General features: G+C 44.3%; 1 protein-coding gene across 5 annotated transcripts in view; it reads right to left on the bottom strand.

The window, feature by feature from the left end:
* Positions 1 to 76: 76 nt before the first annotated feature.
* TBCK (TBC1 domain containing kinase) overlaps positions 77 to 20,098 on the bottom strand; it is a 135,732-nt gene continuing 115,710 nt past the window's right edge. For all 5 annotated transcript variants that reach the window (XM_061585464.1, XM_061585463.1, XM_061585467.1 and 2 more), the window contains one exon: positions 77 to 446. In XM_061585464.1, the coding sequence (XP_061441448.1) occupies positions 336 to 446 (111 nt within the window). In that variant the 3' untranslated portion in view covers positions 77 to 335. The remainder of the gene's footprint in view (positions 447 to 20,098) is intronic.

Genomic DNA, 20,098 nt, shown 5'->3' with positions numbered 1-20,098 from the left:
GTAACTTTTCCAAGCTCTGGATTCATCTGGTGGTGATGAAATGCCTTGTGCTACCATTTTACTACAGTAAATTTGTTATTACTAGTTAATATACATTTGCCATTATGAAGGAGTCGGAGTTGAAGGTCTGGCGTACCGACTCCACAGCCCTGATCTTGACTAAAGACTTGATGAGGTGACATCATACATTTTAAAGCTCTACTTTTTCATCCAGTAAAAAAAAGAAAAATCCTGCAAAAAGGCACCGATAAAGGCATCAGTATCATAATGCAGGTGTGGTAATAAAGAGATAATGCCCTTTCTCATATTCTCAATAGACACTTAAAGCTTCTGGCTCATATCTGTGGAGAAGGAACTGTCAGCAGACCGGTTGGCTTGATTTTGTTTATGCCTCCATCCAAAATGCACACCCTTGGATATTTGATTTTCACCAGATGAGCTGCAAACTGAAACAGAAAGACCCAATGTCAAAATGATACCTTACGTTTCAATATATGCACATACACATTAGCAAACAGAAGCAAGATGGTGTGTTAGGATATCTGCATTCTCCTGTGAATCAAACCACAATATTACTTTATTAAATTATTTAAAGCCATTTTGATTTTGTTTGCCTGTTCTCTGTAAAACAAAACAAAATACTACACTGGTAAGAGTAGATTAAGAAGTTCTTTTTATGCATGGAAGGGAAATAGTTCGGTGGCAGAGCATGCACTTGTGTGTAGATGGACCCAGGTCCCATCCTTTGCCAAAAGGTGTGTGTGTGTGTCAGATAACAGGTGATAGAAATCTGAGATCAGGGAGAGTAGACAATACCAGGTTAAATGGACAGACATTCTAAGCTGGTAGAAGGCAGCTTCCAAATTTCATAGAACTGTAGGGTTGATGTTTGCATTGCTATTCATTCAGCCAGCAGGATCAGGCCAATGGCCCACCTAGTCCACTATCAAATCCTTAACCTCTGACTCCTGGAGGTCAATTTACACTCGCCTGAAAATGTAAAGTGACGGTCTCCTTGGTTCTTCTATTGCCAACTTCTTCTACTGGCACTGAAACACTGAGGCTTGTTAGTACACACATGACTAGTATAGATACTGGCTAGTTCAGGTGATATACAAAATGAATTGGAGGAACAGGCATCTGAGCACGTGATCTGAAAAGTGAAGTCACAGCTTTCTTCTTTAGTCCTTTGCACCTGGAAATAGGTGCTTAAAGAGAAAAAGAACCACCACCACTTTCCAACTTGAAGTGTATCCCACCCTGCAAAATATCCCTGTATATTTTACAGCAGTAGAGTGCAAATCCTCTTCCCACTTAGAAAAAAAAAATCACACAAAGGCTGCAATCCTATACCCACTTACTAGGGAGTGAGCTCTACTGAACTCAGTGGACTTGTTTTTGCAGACATGCATAGGATTGCTCTATAAAATACTTTGAAACATTCTTGCCTAGGTGTGGACAACTAGCATTTATTTCAGGGATGGGAAACTTGTGGCTCTGCCGATGATGGACTAAGACTTTCATTATCCCTGGGATGATGGGAGTGGGAGACCAACAATAACTGAAGGGACACAGGTTCCCCATCTATGATTTATGCAAATCTACACCCTTCTTCCTTGAATGCTCAAAGCAGCTTGTTGTTGTTGTTGTTGTTATGTGCCTCCAAGTCAACTCCAAGTCACCCCACCTACCTTTTCCGTTGCTGTGAATGCTGTGTGTGCTGTGTGTGCATACCTACTATCAACCAAGATGGCGGCAGAGGCTTCCCCAAGAGGCTGATGCCCCTGCCACCATCTTGGTTGATGGCAGGCATGTGTGCACATAGCATAGTGCACATGCATGCCATCAACCAAGATGGCAGTGGAAGCCTCCGCCGCCATCTTGGTTGATGGTAACCATGCACGTGCAGCACGCAGGGAGTTGACATGAAATGACGGGAGAAGTAGGTGGGGCACGTGTGCAGGTGCTGTGGGCCAGGCTGGTGCCCAAGGGCCTAGTCATGCCTGGTGCTGCCCCTGAGAATACATCCAATTAGAATAGAACCCTTTGACAGTAAGGGGAGCACATGTTGTAAAATTTATAATGAGAAAATAAACTTGTGGCAATGCAAGTTCCTGTGAAGAAGTTGATAAAATAATATCTTTTTATTGTACCGAGCAAAAAGGAAAAAAACCACAACCCTAGATGACAAAAGATGTCCAATAAAAATAATTAATAAAACAAATTAGGTAATGATTTATTTAGCTACTCTGTTTTTTCTTTGTCTCTATTAGAAAAGCAGGGATTCATTTGTTTTTAAGAAAAAATGACAATTGTGTTTATGCTGCTTAATAAATTGTTTTTCTCCAAGTATACTTTCTCCACACACATACACATTCTGTGTTGCTGTCTGTTATGTGCCTTCAGACCACGCCCTAAGACCAAAATGGAGAACGCATTGTGCCCTCCAGACACCTGTTGACCTCCAACTACCATCAGCCCTAACCAGCATGGCCAATGGTCAGGAATGAGGGGAGTTATTGTCCAGAGGCCACCGGTTTCCCATCCTGCACTCAGGCCTGTCCTATTGCCTGCAGATGATCTTTGTATGCCACAGCTTCTTGTATTGGCTTAAACTGGCTGTGGAATCTTAGTACATGATTTATGCACAACGGATACCTATACAAACAGAGACACAGCTGATCACACAAGACGCAGAGTATTCAGTGTCACTGCTGCTGCTAAAACAAACTATTTTAGCAAAGACCTAGCAACCTTGGCATTTGTATCTCCATTCAAGTTGCTGCTAATGAAGAGGAGGGCCTTGTCAGAGGCCAGGAGAAGGGGAAATCCCAGTGAAGCAACTGCTTTATAGTTACTCAAGGGGCAACACTGCAACAATACAGGGAGGGCAAAAATATAGACCTTCCTCTCTCCCCCCTTGTCAGTAACAGTAGTCGTGTATTACATTCAAAACAAGCAACTTTTATGGACTTTCTGTTGTTGCATTTCAGCTGTGACTGTGTGATACCTCTTCTAAAATCTCTAACTCTGGCTTGCATTCACTCAGGCCATTCTTGAGTCCTGTGCAAAATCATTGTCCTTACTTGCAAAGCACTCCACGGTCTTGTCCCTGCTATCTGTTCACTCTCAAGTCCCAATACACCTCTGCACATGACCTTGGCTTCTCCATTCCTGCACTAAGCAGGGGGTTGGACTCGGTGGCCTTATAGGCCACTTCCAACTCCACAATTCTATGATTCATTCCCATCATTCCCAGTCATCTGAGGGTTGACTCTGCTCCTTATACCTGGATTTGTCTTCCAGTACACTTACATGATACTTTGTTCTGAAAACTCACTTTTTCCATATTCTGAACGCCAATTATTTGTCCGTGAATTGATGTTTGCGATGCAAATATCTCTGTGGTCACATGGTTATAGTATTCATATGCATGCCTCTTGAGATATATCTGCACACCAAAGGGAACTTGTTTCCATAGAATCATAGAAGAGTAGAGTTGGAAGGGGCCTATAAGGCCATCAAGTCCAACCCCCTGCACAATGCAGGAATCCAAATCAAAGCATTCCTGACAGATGGCTGTCCAGCTACCTCTTGAATGCCTCCAGTGTCAGAGAGCCCACTACCTCTCTAGGTAATTGATTCCATTGTTGTATGGCTCTAACGGTTAGGAAGTTTTTCCTGATGTCCAGTTGAAATCTGGCTTCCTGCAACTTGAACCCATTATTCTGTGTCCTGCACTCTGGGATGAATGAGAAGAGATCCCGGCCCTCCTCTGTGTGACCTTTCATGTACTTGAAGAGTGCTATCATATCTCCCCTCAGTCTTCTCTTCTCCAGGCTAAACATGCCCAGTTCTTTCAGTCTCTCCTCATAAGGCTTTGTTTCCAGTCCCCTGATCATCCTTATTGCCCTCTTCTGAACCTGTTCCAGTTTGTTGGGATCCTTCTTGAAGTGCGTAGACCAGAACTGGATGCAGTACTCAAGATGAGGCCTAACCAGTGCTGAATAGCGGGGAACTAATACTTCACGCGATTTGGAAACTATACTTCTGTTAATGCAGCCTAATATAGCATTTGCCTTTTTTGCAGCCACATCACACTGTTGGCTCATATTCAGCTTGTGATCAACGACAATTCCAAGATCCTTCTCACATGTCGTACAGCTGAGCCAAGTATCCCCCATCTTATAACTGTGCATTTGGTTTCTTGTTCCTAAGTGTAGAACTTTGCATTTATCCCTGTTGAATTTCATTCTATTGTTTTCAGCCCAATGCTCCAGCCCATCAAGGTCCCTTTGAATTTTGTTTCTGTCTTCCATGGTATTAGCTATGCCCACCAATTTTGTATCATCTTTAAATTTAATAAGCATGCTCTGTACCTGCTCATCTAAGTCGTTAATAAAAATGTTGAAGAGCACTGGGCCCAGGACACTCGTTACTTCTGCCCAGTTTGAGAAGGAACCATTGATAAGCACTCTTTGAGTACGATTCTCGAGCTAACTGTGGACCCACCTGATAGTTGTTCCATCCAGCCCACATTTAGCTAGCTTGCTAATCAGAATATCATGGGGCACTTTGTCAAAAGCTTTGCTGAAGTTGAGGTATATTATGTCCACAACATTCCCACAGTCTACAAGGGAGGTTACCTGGTCAAAAAATGAGATAAGATTAGTTTGGCAGGATTTATTCTTCATAAATCCATGTTGGCTCCTAGTAATCACTGCATTGTTTTCAATGTGCTTACAGATTGACTGCTTTAAAATCTGCTCCAGAGTTTTTCCAAGGATTGATGTTAGGCTGACTGGTCTGTAGTTCCCCGGTTCCTCCTTTCTGCCTTTTTTGAAGATAGGGACAACACTAGCTCTCCTCCAGTCATCCGGCACTTCACCAGTCCTCCATGATTTTTCAAAGATAATAGACAGCGGTTCTGAGAGTTCTTCAGACAGTTCCTTCAATACTCTAGGATGCAGTTTATCGGGCCCTGCAGGTTTGAACTCATTCAAAGTGATTAGGTATTCTTCGAGCATTTGTCTATCAATCTCAAGCTCCAATCCTGCCCCTTCTACTTCATGTTTCCTGGGAGGGTCACAGATCCTTTTTTGGGAGAAGACCGAGCCAAAGCAGGAATTGAGCACTTCTGCCTTTTCTTTGTCATCTGTTATCATTTTGCCTTCCTCACTGAGTAGCTGTGCCACCATTTCTTTTCTTTGTCTTTTACTATGGACATACCCGAAGAAAGCTTTTTTGTTGCTTTTAGCATCCCTCGCTAACCTCAGCTCATTCTCAGCTTTAGCCTTCCTGACACCATCCCTGCAATTCCGTGATACCTGTCTGTACTCTTCCTTTGTAGCCTGGCATTCTTTCCACTTCCTGTATGTGCCCTTTTTTGTTTTCAGATCCTCTCTAAGCTTTTAGTGAAGCCACATTGGCTTCTTCTGTTGTCCTCTCCCCCCTTTCCTTGCTGGAATTGCTTGCCATTGCTTTAGAATTTCATTTTTTAGAAATTCCCACCCATCTTGGACTCCTTTCCTCATTAAGGTGGCTTGCCATGGAACCGTACTTACAATTGTTCTGAGTTTATTAAGATCAGCTTTCCTGAAGTCCAGGCTGCGCGTATGGCTACTCTCAGCTATTAAAATCAAGTGGTTGCAGTTGCATATCAAGAGGACATATGTAAAGAACTGCAGCCCTTGAGATCTATTTAAAATCTTCATGTGAAATACCAAAAGAACTTTAGTAACATATTTTATAACTGTGCCTTTGGCTTCTATTCATCCAAAAGGCAACTTTGTGTCCTGCAGATTTCCTTCTTGCCCAGAGCTGACAAATCTTTATTTATATTAAATTTGTTTTTGTACATAATTACGTGCACTCAAAGTGACTTACATTAATAAAAAGGAAAAGTAATATATATAGTTAAAAAAAGTATATGAGGCGGTGGAGCAACCCTTCTTAGGAAGGCTACACATCTGAAGCCCTCCAGCCTTCGAAAGTTAAGAAGCAAATGCCTGGGAGAAGGGAAATGTTTTTGCCTGGTGCCTAAAGACGGATAATGATGATGCCAGGTGTACCTCCCTGGGGAGAGTGTTCCACAAACAGGGGGCCATCACTGAGAAGGCCAGTTCTCGTGTTGCCACTCTCTGCATCTCCTTCAGATGGGGCACACAAAGAATGGCCTCCAGTGCTGAGCGCAGGGTTCAGGTTGGTACATATAGGGAGAGGAAGTCCTTGAGGTACTGGGGTCCTAAGCTGTATAAGGCTTTATAGGTCAAAACCAGCACTTTGGTTTGAGCCCAGAAACTAACTGGTAGCTAGTGCAGTTGCACCAGAAATCTTGTGCTGTGTTATTCTTCTGTAATGCCTAAGTAATTGTGATGCAGTAAATCAAGGCTTTCACTGAAACGTCGACAAATGATGAAAGGCAATTACGACCACAATTGCTGGGAGATCCATGGTAACCAGGCTGGAGAGGATCTGTGACAACTGGTAAAATTTCAGCCATAAGAGGGAGAACAGCCGAATAATGCAGATGAAAAGTAGTGCAATTGCTAGCTGGGTGGTCTGAGGAGGGAGGAATACAGCAGAGGGAAGAAATGCTCAAGAGCTTGAATAGAAAGGGACAGAATGCGAAATGTGACATGGAACTAGGTGGTCTTTTACACAGAATTCAAGAAAATATTTACTGATGGGGGGGAGCGGGGAAACAATGGAAACAGTGTGCTTGCATGCATGGATCCTTTTTACCAAGAGAGATCATTAGATGTAATTTGGAAATGGGAAGAATCATTATAAACAAAAATGAAAGCAGCAACACCCAGTCCCCAAATTAAAAAAACAGGTTAGATCTAGGCTCCACCTACATTATTATCCAACAGCGCCAGATGGCAGAAGCCATGTTACACATACCAAATTTCACAACCAGATCTTTCTTCTGTGTAGGAAATCACTTGCTCCCAAAGTGTGGCTAGAAATGTGAAGGCCTGAGGAAAAAATGGACACCCCCCCCCAATGTCTCTGGGGAAAAAACAGAAAAATTTGGGGAAAAATGAAAAACAAAAAGACACCCCCCCCCATTTTGGGGTCCCCACCCCCAGGCCTTCACTTCTCTGTGTGCAGCAAGGTGCACACACAGTGAATAGACAAACATGCATTTGTCACAAGCAATGGTATACATGCAAGTTTCCAGACAGACAAGATACCTCCTCTATCTGGTGCATTCTTCAAAGTAAAATACTACTGGAAGGGCATTCATTTTATATAGCACCATTTGTGTGAAAGGCACTTTCAGGGTCCCTACTTCAAGGGGTCTGCAATTTAATATGTAACACATAGAAAGAGGAGAGAAGTGGAGGCAGGGGTAAAGAGGGGAAGAATATGCAATTATTACAGTTATATGTACTTGGGCTTAGTTCAGGATCGGTTTCGGCAGGGCAGGGGTAGCAAATGTGGAGCTCTCCTGATGTTGCTGGGCTCAAGGTCGACCACTCCCAGCCAGCATGACCAATGTACATAAGGAATGGGTTCTGCTTGAACCAGACTCTTGGCACTTAAAATCAAAAAGGTGGCAGGGCAGCTTTTAAACTGATTGTGGGAGGGAAAGCCGACAGGAGTTGAGGAGGGTCCAGTTCAGAATGAATCTCTCCCCGGGATGAAGTGAAAACAGGTAAAAATTTAAATGGGGCACAGCACAGCAGTCCAGAAAGGCCAGAGCACTACAGGCCAAAAAACAAGTGCCAAAGACACCTGAAGAGAGACACTATGTACAAGTGTTTATACACTAATGCTCAAAGCCTCTGAGCCAGGATAGGTGAACTGGAACACTTGGTCTTGGAGGATGGCACTGGTATAGTGGGCATACCAGAAACTTGGTGGAATGCAAAAACCCAGTGGGTTATCTCTGGATATAAACTCTATAGGATAGCAAGGAAGGAGATACTGGAGGTGGTGTAGCTCTGTATATCAGAGAAGACATTGAGTTCAGCAAACTAGAAATCCCAAAAGGAGCAGACTCCTCCACAGAATAGTTGTGGGTGGTGATAGTGGGCCCCAAGAGTAATTTAATACTGGGGACGTGCTAGCCTATGACCCTCCATATGTTGTTGGACTTCAGCTTTCAACAGTCCCAACCGACGGCCAGGCATGACGGGAATTGTAGTCCAGCATGTTACCCAATCCTGACTGAAGTTTATTGCTAAGGTTCCAGAGAGGCACTTGGAAACAATACTCTCTGGCTATGTTAAAACAGCCAGGCACAGTATGAAAAAGAAATATCCCTATATGTTAAAAAAAATGGTCAGGATTATGCAGATCTAATACTTTGATCTATGTGAGGTTGGTCGATTTGGGGCTTCAAACCTATCTTGCAGCATGGAAGTTAAACCCCCCCACATATAGCCAAGGAAGCACTCTTCACAAAGATGAAATAAAAGCTGCCAGCATTTAGGCTTCTCTGTATCCTATTGACCATGTGTGATTTTTACTTAAGCCCACAATTCCTAGGGAGTTTCACCTTCTCACCCATTCTTCCCTTGAACCTTCAGAACAACAGAAATCTCCACCTCAGCATCCTGTCACGGTTGCGGGGGAGGACAGTGTGACCCCTCCAACTGCCCCAGTTCCACAGTGCCAGAACTAGAATGAGATGGGAAATAGGTAAGGGCTTCTTTGGATCCCAGTTGCTGTTTCCTATTACTACAGATGAGAGAGTGAATGAGAACATGATCTTAACAGGAAGGGACTCTGTGGTGGCACCTGCTAGGTTTTAGATCAGGCAAGAAGTATGGAGTGTGACGGACTTTTCTCCCTTGCTTACTGCCTACCAAGCTTTCTACCACCCAGAGTTTACCTCCCCTTGGGCCCCTGATATGGAAAGGAGGGTTATCTTCTCCTCAATCCTACACTTTGTTGCTGGTAAAGACAAGAATCTGTGGGCCGGCCTCCTCTGTTGCCCCCATCAACCTGTTTTTAAGTGCTGCAAGTTTCCAGAGGCATTTTGTCTTCTTGTGAGCATCCAAGGTCCTGCGTGGTGTCAGCTGTGGCCACATCACCCTGGCAATGTAACAGCTAATCAAGAATTCTTGGCCCCTGTCCAGTTCTTTGGTGTCTGTTGTTGTACTGGATGCAATGGCTGGCTAATCTTGCCTAATTGTTGTCAGGAAACTATCAGGGGCTGCCTTCATTGCTTTGCCTGCCTCTTCTCCCATTGCTTGGAGAGTCATATCCAGGGGATCCTGGGCAATGCCAAAGCCCCTATATGGCTGAATTCAAATCATTACAGGAGTTTTCAGAGAGCATCCTTCAGCTACTGAGGCCTGCTAGCTCTGTATTATAAGGATACAATTGGAGAGAGAAAAATCTAGCAGCAGTAGTAGTAGTAGTGTGAGTTTATATGATTGCGTGTACTTTTGAGAGTGACAAGGAGGCAGGGGCAGAGGAAGGGAAAAGAGGAAGAACAATAGGGGAAAAACACAGAAGAAATTAAAAAATACAATCCATGACTTGTGATTATGTAATTGTAAAGCTCCAATTAATCTAAATATCCCTAAACTGAAAACAGAAGCATACTTCAAGCAAACGCTGAAATGTTATAAAAGGCATTGTTATAGCAAATTCATTTTAGAACTTTTTCTCCTAAAAACATTCATCTGCTTTTGAATGCATACTGCAGCTTTGACGTTTTGTTATACTTATGTATCAGAAGCTAAAATCCTTTGTTTACAGTTCTACTGTCAAACATCATGTTCCTCAATAGAAGATATGTCGAATTATGTTTATGCTGGACGGCTGAGAGCAGTAAAACTTAACGTCTTTCATGTATGTTGGTACATTAGACACATCATGCACTCTCAGTGTATATAACAGAGATTCCATTAAGAAAGGAAAAAACTGCTCAACAGTAGGTGGACTAAAGCCAAATTCTTGCACTTCATTTCTCATCCAGACAAGTATATGGCGAGGAATAACTGAAGGTTTGTGAAGGGTGGGTAAAAATGCAGCGATATAAAAGTGATGGTACTTTCATACATCAAGTGTTTGACCTTGGAGTTTCTTGGGATCATTGTATTAAATGAGTTAATGTAATAATGTGTAAGTAATTGTGGTCAGATAAGTTCTTATATACAAAGTCCAGAATGAGGTAAACCAATCATTGCCCTCATTACAACACAGCTCCATATTTAGAATTCACAAGAATTTACTGAAATAACTGACCATTGCAAGGCACTTACAAAATGTAGATCTAATTAATAGCTAATTGTAAACTTTTTAAAAAAAAAATTCAATACTTATAGGCTGCCTTCAAGGGTCACCCCTTCCACGATGGCTCACAATATATTAAGACACAGAATTCACAACATATTAAACATCCATAAAATCACAAAACCACAATAGAAAAAGAACTAACCCATCTAAAAATGGAATTGCAGCAGAGTTAGTAACAGAGAGTTAAAGACAGATTGACCCTATATTAATCATCTTCATCAACTTCAACATGTCTACTCCCAGTCTGACCGATGCTGGACACAATCCAATTTCAGCAGGCTAGAACAGTCTAAATGAACAAAAATATCACTAAAATATCAGATTGGAACAAAAAGATCTACAAAGCCTGTTTAGAAGTCATCAGTGTAGGGGCTATGCATTCTGGCTAATTAGGGAAGTTTGTAAACATGGGGCCACCTAAACATATTCAGCTACTGGCAGTTCTGCATTGATCTCGCACACCATAATGAACTCTAAGGCCCCGGTTTATTGAATAAATAATCATCTACAAACATTAAGTTAAAACAGTAAAGATCCTCTCATGATCAATGACACTGAAAACATTCAAAATGTTTCTTAGATGTGGTTTGCAGCTTAACGGTATACCAACCCTGGAATATCAAGGCAAGAAGGGAGATAAGTAATAAGGAACAGAGTATGGTAAAAATGCACTTTCGTTGACTCAAGATCAAGAAAAAATTCCTTACAAGATCAACTGGTGAGGAATGTACACTTTCCACTCCATAATTTCAAGTATAAACTGACAGGTATAAGAGTCAAACACACAAGGAGTTTTAAGATCCTATTAATCTACACAGATGGAAAATGTGATAAGAGATAAGGCTACCACAGGCAGCATATGTCAAAAGGAGAACATTTCTACGCTAGCTACTTTAAATTCAAACACGCTTACTGTGGATCAAACTGTTCACTTAGAAAAAGTAGAAGCATTTATTAAGCAATTCTTTCAACCTTTCAACCTAGAAAAATCCCATCACTAGCAAAGACTGCTTCGTTAGTAACTTGCTGTAACAATCTGTGTATGTTTGCAAAAAATCAACATCTTCAGCTAGTGAGGAAGGAAGAAATTCATGGGGCCTTACCAAAGCCACAAAATAACCAGAACTTTCATCAGGAGGAGGAGAAAAAATTATTTAAATAACATGTCCCTCCTTCCCACCACCTGGCACTTTACAAGCGACAGCATACTTGTGAAGCTTCCATCAATATAGTTCCAAGAACACTAAAAGCATTTCTAAAACAGGTATGAAATCACAAATATCCTAAAGGAAACCAAGGGCAAACCCTTAAAACCCTTTGAAAAAAACAAGATTTTTAAGTGCTCACATTTCACATTTTTCTTGCTTGTGGGAGCAAAGGTGGGCAAAATTCTGTCCTACCGGGTGCAGACCAGATACTACATGGCAGGTGTGTGACAGTTTCCTGGTAGTCATTTTAAAATGACACACAATTGTTGTCTTATTCAGACATTCTACTTCTGTGTTAAAGCAACACGTAAGGGGGGAGAGCAAGGATGAGTATGTTAGCTCCACTCTGTTGCCCTCCATGAGTTGGAGGTATGATTTCTGCAGGGGGGAGGCTTTTCTATTCGTCTTTGCCCCCTGCATGAAGCAACACCCTGGTTTTTCCAAGGTTCCAGGAGATGGAATTAGTGTGCTCCTTGCTCCCACCACTCATCTACTGAGTTAACACTAAAGTAGATCACCTGAATAGTATTTGTGGCAGACTGAAGTTAGGAGTGAAGGAAAGACAGTGGAGGGGCAGCTTAACCCAATCCAACTGTCCCCACCCAAACAAATTCAGGTTCCAGGTATGAAACATGATTTAGGAGAAAGCAGGAAAAATGGCCCAGTGGAAAATGTTTAAGCAGTCCCTGCTGTTCCTCTACTCCTGCTCAGCCTTCCCTCACTGCAGAAAACATCCCCCAAACCTGTTGAGAAACTATTACATTCATCCACTGTGCCATATCTAGACTGGTGCATAGATTTTGTAATCAGAAAGTCAAGTGACTCTCCACTGAAAATGCTACAATCATCTATTCCTTGCGCTGTGAACCAAGATATTTTAGTTTGCTGTCGGTCAAAGGAACAGTCCCCACATGGAAGGGTCACCATGCACATTCGGAAACATGTCAACTTCATAAGGGAAAGAGACATTTGCTTAGGCCAAGAATGTGTCATTTTGGCTTATGTGTTGTAAGAAGCCAACATGCAAAGCCATGACTGTTTTTTTGTTTGAAGGTGATTGCCCATCTCTGTTATGGTGAAAACCTATATACGCTAACAAGAATTGTGGTATTATGGTACAGTAATGCCTGTGAGGCATTGAAAAATTGTTCCAGATAATGAGATAGTAACATTTCAGTAACTCTGACAGGCCAAAAGAAATTGGTGCGATGATCAAACGTTCATGTTCCATAACCATGGACTGCTACAAAAACACAATAGGGTAAAAAGTTCATTTAGCCCGATAATCGCCCTCTTGGCCTGAGCTGCCAAAGCTGTGTCCAAGAAAAAGACCCAGGCCCTGCAGGAGAAAGAAAGCATCGCCCCAAGGGAAGGAGAGGCTGCTGCTGCTGTGCTGCTGCTGCTGCTGCGGGACCACCACCTCCACCACCCTTCCCAGAGGGACTTCTGCCTGGCAGGACCAGGCCCCAGGTACCCAGCCAGCCAAGACTGATTCTTACCACCTGTCCCTCTTTGGAGGGATACATAAGCCGGCTGGCTGAGGTGGCCTGGGAGACCCAGGCCCTGCAGGAGAAAGAAAGCATCGCCCCAAGGGAAGGAGAGGCTGCTGCTGCTGTGCTGCTGCTGCTGCTGCGGGACCACCACCTCCACCACCCTTCCCAGAGGGACTTCTGCCTGGCAGGACCAGGCCCCAGGTACCCAGCCAGCCAGGACTGATTCTTACCACCTGTCCCTCTTTGGAGGGATACATAAGCCGGCTGGCTGAGGTGGCCTGGGAGACCCAGGCCCTGCAGGAGAAAGAAAGCATCGCCCCAAGGGAAGGAGAGGCTGCTGCTGCTGTGCTGCTGCTGCTGCGGGACCACCACCTCCACCACCCTTCCCAGAGGGACTTCTGCCTGGCAGGACCAGGCCCCAGGTACCCAGCCAGCCAGGACTGATTCTTACCACCTGTCCCTCTTTGGAGGGATACATAAGCCGGCTGGCTGAGGTGGCCTGGGAGACCCAGGCCCTGCAGGAGAAAGAAAGCATCGCCCCAAGGGAAGGAGAGGCTGCTGCTGCTGTGCTGCTGCTGCTGCGGGACCACCACCTCCACCACCCTTCCCAGAGGGACTTCTGCCTGGCAGGACCAGGCCCCAGGTACCCAGCCAGCCAGGACTGATTCTTACCACCTGTCCCTCTTTGGAGGGATACATAAGCCGGCTGGCTGAGGTGGCCTGGGAGACCCAGGCCCTGCAGGAGAAAGAAAGCATCGCCCCAAGGGAAGGAGAGGCTGCTGCTCTTGCTGCTGTGCTGCTCCTTTCTTTTTCTTTTTCTTTACTTTTTGTTGGTGTGTTGATGCAATTTGAGATGAATGGGTGCCTGATTATATGAATGTATGTTTGTTTATATGCTGTATATATGGCTGTATATATAGCTGTTTTTATACGTTTAATTGTTGTATATTTTAGTTGTATTATGTGCTTCAGAGAGAGTTTTATCCATCAGGCGGGGAGACTTGAGGGGGCCCCAATTGCCGTAGTGACGGGCAAAGGAAGGTATGGCGCTGTGAGAAGGACGTGCCAGGTAAGGGGAACGCGGTCCAGACATGTTGTGGCTGTGCCTTGTTCCGGTCCTTCCCACACCCGCAAGGTCGTTGGTAGTCCTATCAGCCAACTCTCAGATCTCCAGTTGCTGTTATTAAATGCCAGATCGGTATATAATAAAACCTCCCTCGTCCACGATTTGATTGTGGATGAGGCAGCCGATCTGGCATGTATAACCGAGACCTGGGTGGGTGAGCAGGGAGGAGTTGGTCTCTCTCAGCTCTGCCCACCGGGGTACCTGGTCCAGCATCATGGTAGATCTGAGGGTCGGGGAGGTGGGGTTGCTGTCGTCTATAAGAGTTCCATCTCACTCACCAAGCACCATGTTCATTCAGTTACTGGCCTGGAGTGTTTGCACCTTGTGTTGGGCCAGAGGGACAGGCTGGGAATCCTTTTGGTGTACCGCCCACCTTGCTGCCCAATGGCTTCCCTAACTGAGCTGGCGGAAGTGGTCTCGGATATATTGTTGAGGTCCCCCAGACTAATAGTACTGGGGGATTTCAACATTCATGCCGAGACCACTTTGTCTGGCGCGGCTCAGGACTTCATGGCTTCCATGACAGCCATGGGGCTGTCTCAATATGTTAGTGGTCCAACACATGTATCGGGGCACACTCTAGACCTTGTTTTTGCTACTGAGCATGGGGAAAGTGATCTGGATGTGGGGAGTTTTACAACACTCCCTTTGTCATGGACAGACCACTGCTTGCTGAAGTTTAGACTTTCAGTAACCTCTTCCCTCTGCAAGGGTGGGGGACTTATTAAAATGGTCCGCCCCCGGAGACTAATGGATCCTGAAGGTTTTCAAAGGGCTCTGGGGGATTTTCCGGCTGATAGGACTGGCGCTCCTGCTGAAGCCCTGGTCGCTCTGTGGAATACGGAGATGACCCGGGCTGTAAACACGATCGCTCCTGCACGCCCTCTCCTGTGTAGAGCTCATACAGCTCCATGGTATACTCCGGAGCTGAGAGCGATGAAGCAAGATAGGAGGAGGCTTGAGCGGAAATGGAGACGAACTCCCGACGGATACAATTATGCGCTGGTTAGTGCTTCGACTAAGCTCTATGTAGGAGCAGTGAAGGCAGCTAAAAAACATCATTTTGCTGCCACTATTAAATCATCTCTTTGCCGCCCAGCGGAGCTCTTTCGAGTTGTCCGGGGGCTTCTCCATCCAAACCCTCCGGACACGGTGGAATCATCGGAGGCCCGCTGTAATCAGTTTGCCGATCACTTCCAGAATAAGATCTCATGTATCCGCCGGGACCTAGACTCTCAAGTTATAGCAGTAGATCCTAGTGAGGTGTCCGGAGCACAGTCTTGTCCTGTTTTGTTGGATGAGCTTCAGTTGGTTCAACTCGAGGACGTGGACAAGGTGCTTGGACAGGTACGTGCAACCACTTCGGTACTGGATCCTTGCCCCTCCTGGCTGATAAAAACTAGCAGGAATGGAACAGGTAGCTGGGCCAAGGAAGTGATAAATGCCTCTTTACGAGAGGGAGTGGTCCCGGGCTGTCTGAAAGAGGCAGTGGTGAGACCACTCCTGAAAAAGCCTTCCTTGGACCCAGACAATTTTAACAGCTACAGGCCAGTGGCGAATGTTCCATTCCTGGGCAAGGTCTTGGAACGGGTGGTTGCTGGCCAGCTCCAGGCGCTATTGGATGAAACTGATTATCTAGATCCATTTCAATCGGGTTTTAGGCCCGGTTTCGGCACTGAGACAGCCTTGGTCGCCCTGTACGATGACCTATGTCGGGAAAGAGACAGAGGGAGTGTAACTCTGTTGATTCTCCTTGATCTCTCAGCGGCTTTTGATACCATCGACCATGGTATCCTTCTGGAGAGGCTCGCGGAGTTGGGAGTTGGAGGTACTGCTTGGCAGTGGTTCCGCTCCTACTTGGCGGGTCGTCTCCAGAAGGTAGTGCTTGGGGAACATTGCTCGACACCGTGGGCTCTCCAATATGGGGTCCCGCAGGGGTCAGTTTTGTCCCCCCTACTTTTTAATATCTACATGAAGCCGTTGGGAGAGGTCATCAGGAGTTTTGGAGTGCGTTGTCATCAGTATGCTGATGACACGCAGCTCTACTTCTCCTTTTCATCTTCTTCAGGTGAGGCTGTCGATTTGCTGAACCGTTGCCTGGCCTCGACAATGGACCGGATGAGAGTTAACAAACTGAAGCTCAATCCAGACAAGACTGAGATGCTGTTGGTGGACGGGTTCTCTGATCGGATGGTGGATATATACCCTGTCCTGGACGGGGTTACACTCCCCCTAAAGGACCGGGTTCGTAGTCTGGGAGTCTTTTTAGACTCTTCCCTCTCACTTGAGGCTCAAGTAGCCTCGGTGGTTAGGAATGCGTTTTACCAACTTCGGTTGGTAGCCCAGCTACGTCCCTATTTGAGTAAAGAGGACCTTACATCAGTGGTACATGCTCTGGTAACCTCACGTTTGGATTACTGTAATGCGCTTTACGTAGGGCTACCTTTGAAGACAGTTCGGAAGCTACAACTAGTGCAAAATGCGGCGGCCAGATTGCTGACAAGGACCAAGCGGTCCGAGCATATAACACCTGTTCTGGCCAGCTTGCACTGGTTGCCAATATGTTTCCGGGCTAGATTCAAAGTGTTGGTATTAACCTATAAAGCCTTATACGGTGCGGGACCACGATACCTTGCGGAACGCCTCTTCCGATATGAACCGGCCCGTGCACTACGTTCTGCTACGAAGGCCCTCCTCCGGGTTCCAACTCACAGGGAGGCCCGGAGGGTGATGACAAGATCTAGGGCCTTCTCAGTGGTGGCCCCCGAACTATGGAACAGTCTCCCTGAGGAAGTACGCCTGGCGCCGACTCTGCTTTCCTTCCGGCGCCAGGTCAAAACCTTCCTATTCTCTGAAGCATTTTAAGTTACATTGATTTAATTTTAAAAATGTTTATTGTATTGTTGATTGTATTTTAATATTATTTTGTTATTCATTGTATTTTTATACTATTTTATGTTCACCGCCCAGAGAGCTATCGCTAGTCGGGCGGTATATAAATTTAATAAATAAAATAAATAAATAAAATAAATAAATAAAAATAAGAAAATACTGTTCCCAGAGTAACAGAGAAAAGAATGACGAATTATTACTGTCAACAAATTAATAGTGTTAATTCCGAGCTTCTCTTTCACATTAAGAGGATTACTTCTGTGTTGGAAGAGGACAATCCCATCGTTTCAGATCACGGAGAACTGCCATACATATTTAGACTTATTGCTAGAAAGATGACAAGCCCTCAAAATCAGCTTAGTTAGTACAGGCATACCCCACTTAAAGTCGCTTCACTTAAAGTAGCCTCGCTATAAAGTACATGCTCCAGACTCCACCATACCCCACTTTAATGTACGCACTTCGCAATAACGGACACTTAATGGCATGACACCGCTGCCATCTAGTGGCGATTGCAGTGCAGTACATGCATAGATAATTGCTTCACTTTCAGTACATTTTCACTTTACATACACGCTTCGGTCCCATTGCGTATGTTAAAGCGGGGTATGCCTGTAGATGCAACTAAATGAGGATGCATTCAGTAGTGTGGTCAGGTCCAGAAATGGTACTGTTTAACACACCAGACTGTGATCTCAAAAAAGCAGAGATGTCCTGGGTTCTCTGATCTTGGGCAAGTTGTTTGTTTGAGGAACCACAGGAAGCTGCCTTTTACCAAGTCAGACTACTGGTCCATCAAGCCCAGTATTGCCTACCCTGACTGGCAGTGGCTCTCCTGGGTTTCAGACAGGGAGTCTTTCCCCAGCTCAACCTGGAGATGCCAGGGATCGAACATGGGAACATCTACTCTACCACTGAGCCATGCTTCTTCCCTCTGTCTTTGTTGGCCAGGTTGAGATGCCACACTCACACAATCTGAACTACTTTAGTGATGCTGGAAAGCAGGTGAATGCCACTGCCCCAGTGGAAGAGCTGCTACTAGAGAGTCTGCATCACAAGAAAAAGGTGGAGAGACCTGCTCACAAACGCAAGCCAGCTATTTGCCAATAAACAGGTGTTTTATGTGTTCATGAAAAACAGTTCAGACCTGCTGAACTTTCATGCAAATGTGTGCAAATGTAAAAACTAACAGTACTGTATATGTCAGTGTTGAAACACCCCAAGGAATAAATTAAACCCTTACCATAACACCCCAAACAAGCCTCAGTCTTTGACATGATATTGTGAGTTATTGCTGCTGGGCCAATGACATAGGCTTATTTATAGATTTGAAACACTGCGATACTATAATCCAATCAAGAATTTTCAGTGCACTTTACAATAGCTCATAAACCCAATACTATACAATTAAGACAATAAAAACATTGAACAGCAGCCAAAAGGTGGCACTAAAAAGCACAACAGAAGTACAAAAACAACCATAGCAAAGACGTATGCTGCTGTATACACCAATAAATTAATAAGAAAAATAAATAAGAATACAAACCTTTCCATTTTATTACTACTAATGACACCTCACCTATACTGTTCTATTTGTTAGTATGTAAGATGCATAATGACACTCTGGGCTCCTTTGGAGGAAAAATTGCTTTTTAATATATATATATATATATATATATATATATATATATATATATATATTTAAATTAAACCCTTTTTTAAAGATGTCTTTAAAGCTTTTTAAAAATGTTTTTAAAGTTGTTTTGTTTTAATGTATTTTAAGGTCTGTTTTTATGATGTTTTAAAGTGTTTTTAGCGCTTTTGTTTGCCGCCCTTGGCTCCTGCTGGGAGGAACGCCGGGATATAAATCAAATAATAAATAAGTAAATAAATAAAATGTGGGATTTAAATCAAATCAAATCAATCAATCAAATCTCAGAAATCTAAAAGGTTGTATGACCAGACTCAGTCTTCTCAAAACAGTCCGCAGGGCAAATATGCACATATAAAGTTCAATACTCAGTGACTGGATCACTAACCTATATATGTGCAACAACTATTACAGGAGAAACACCACCAAGCTTGTTTTATATATCATCACCTCAAAACAATACTTTTCAGTGAAAGCAGTTCACACATTCAGCTACAAATTCTCTTAACATTGAGCACTTGGGGATGAGATACTGACCACCAATATTCATTGGGGAATCTCTGCTATTGGTTTCATAGTGCTTTATAAGTAGACCCTAATAGAAGCCAATTGGTTTTGTAAACTTCATGACAGGAACAGGGAACCTGGGACTCGCCAGATGCTGGACAACTCCCATCATCCCATGCTGTGGCCATGCTGACTGGGGCTGATGGGAGTTGGAGTCCAACAACATTTGGAGGGTCAGAGGTTGCCTAATCCTACTTTAAGCAATCCTAATGATTTCTGTCCAGATGTGCCTATCCTGCTACTGAAATGCACACAGTGCGTTTTGGACATGCCATCATCTTCTTCTCATTGTGCTCAAGGAAAAACCAACCTTTATGTTTAAAGTTAAATGGGCTGTGCATAGTATTCACTGTCTGGCCCATGTGACAATTATATAGCCACCTCCTTCTCTCACCTTAGAGCAGTTTCTCAAGAGTAAAAGGACTAGCTGGGGACAGGTAAAAAGGTATCTGAGGCATGGGGGAAGGAGGGAAAAGTCAACATTTCTTTGTGTTCTTTAACTAGCAAACTGTGCAATTCTTTTGTTGGAACCCTCCTGTCACCCAGAGCTGGGAATAGCAGGATGAGAGAGCTACCAAAAGTAGCTTTTCAGAGCTTTGTAATTAAAGGGTGGGCAACCTGTGGCCTTTGGCCTAATTTCAAGCCACCCCAGATTAAATTCAAAAGCCCTCTGCAATTGATCAGTTCAGAGTGAGTGTCATGGCCCCGTCAGAGGACTCATCAGACGAGGATGACTCGGGAGTAACAGCAGCAGACCCAGAAGCAGCAGACCCAGAAGGAGAAACGGAGGAAACTCCTGAGAACCCAGCTCCTTCTCCCCCTCAGCTGCAGAGTACCCCAGACACAGCTGAAGCCCCTCAGCCAGATGCAGACAGTGAACAGGATACTCCCCCCTCACCTG

Source organism: Rhineura floridana, chromosome 9, assembly GCF_030035675.1.
Source record: "Rhineura floridana isolate rRhiFlo1 chromosome 9, rRhiFlo1.hap2, whole genome shotgun sequence".
NCBI classification, from domain to species: Eukaryota; Metazoa; Chordata; class Lepidosauria; order Squamata; family Rhineuridae; genus Rhineura; species Rhineura floridana.
This window is presented reverse-complemented; position numbering and strand designations above follow the sequence as displayed.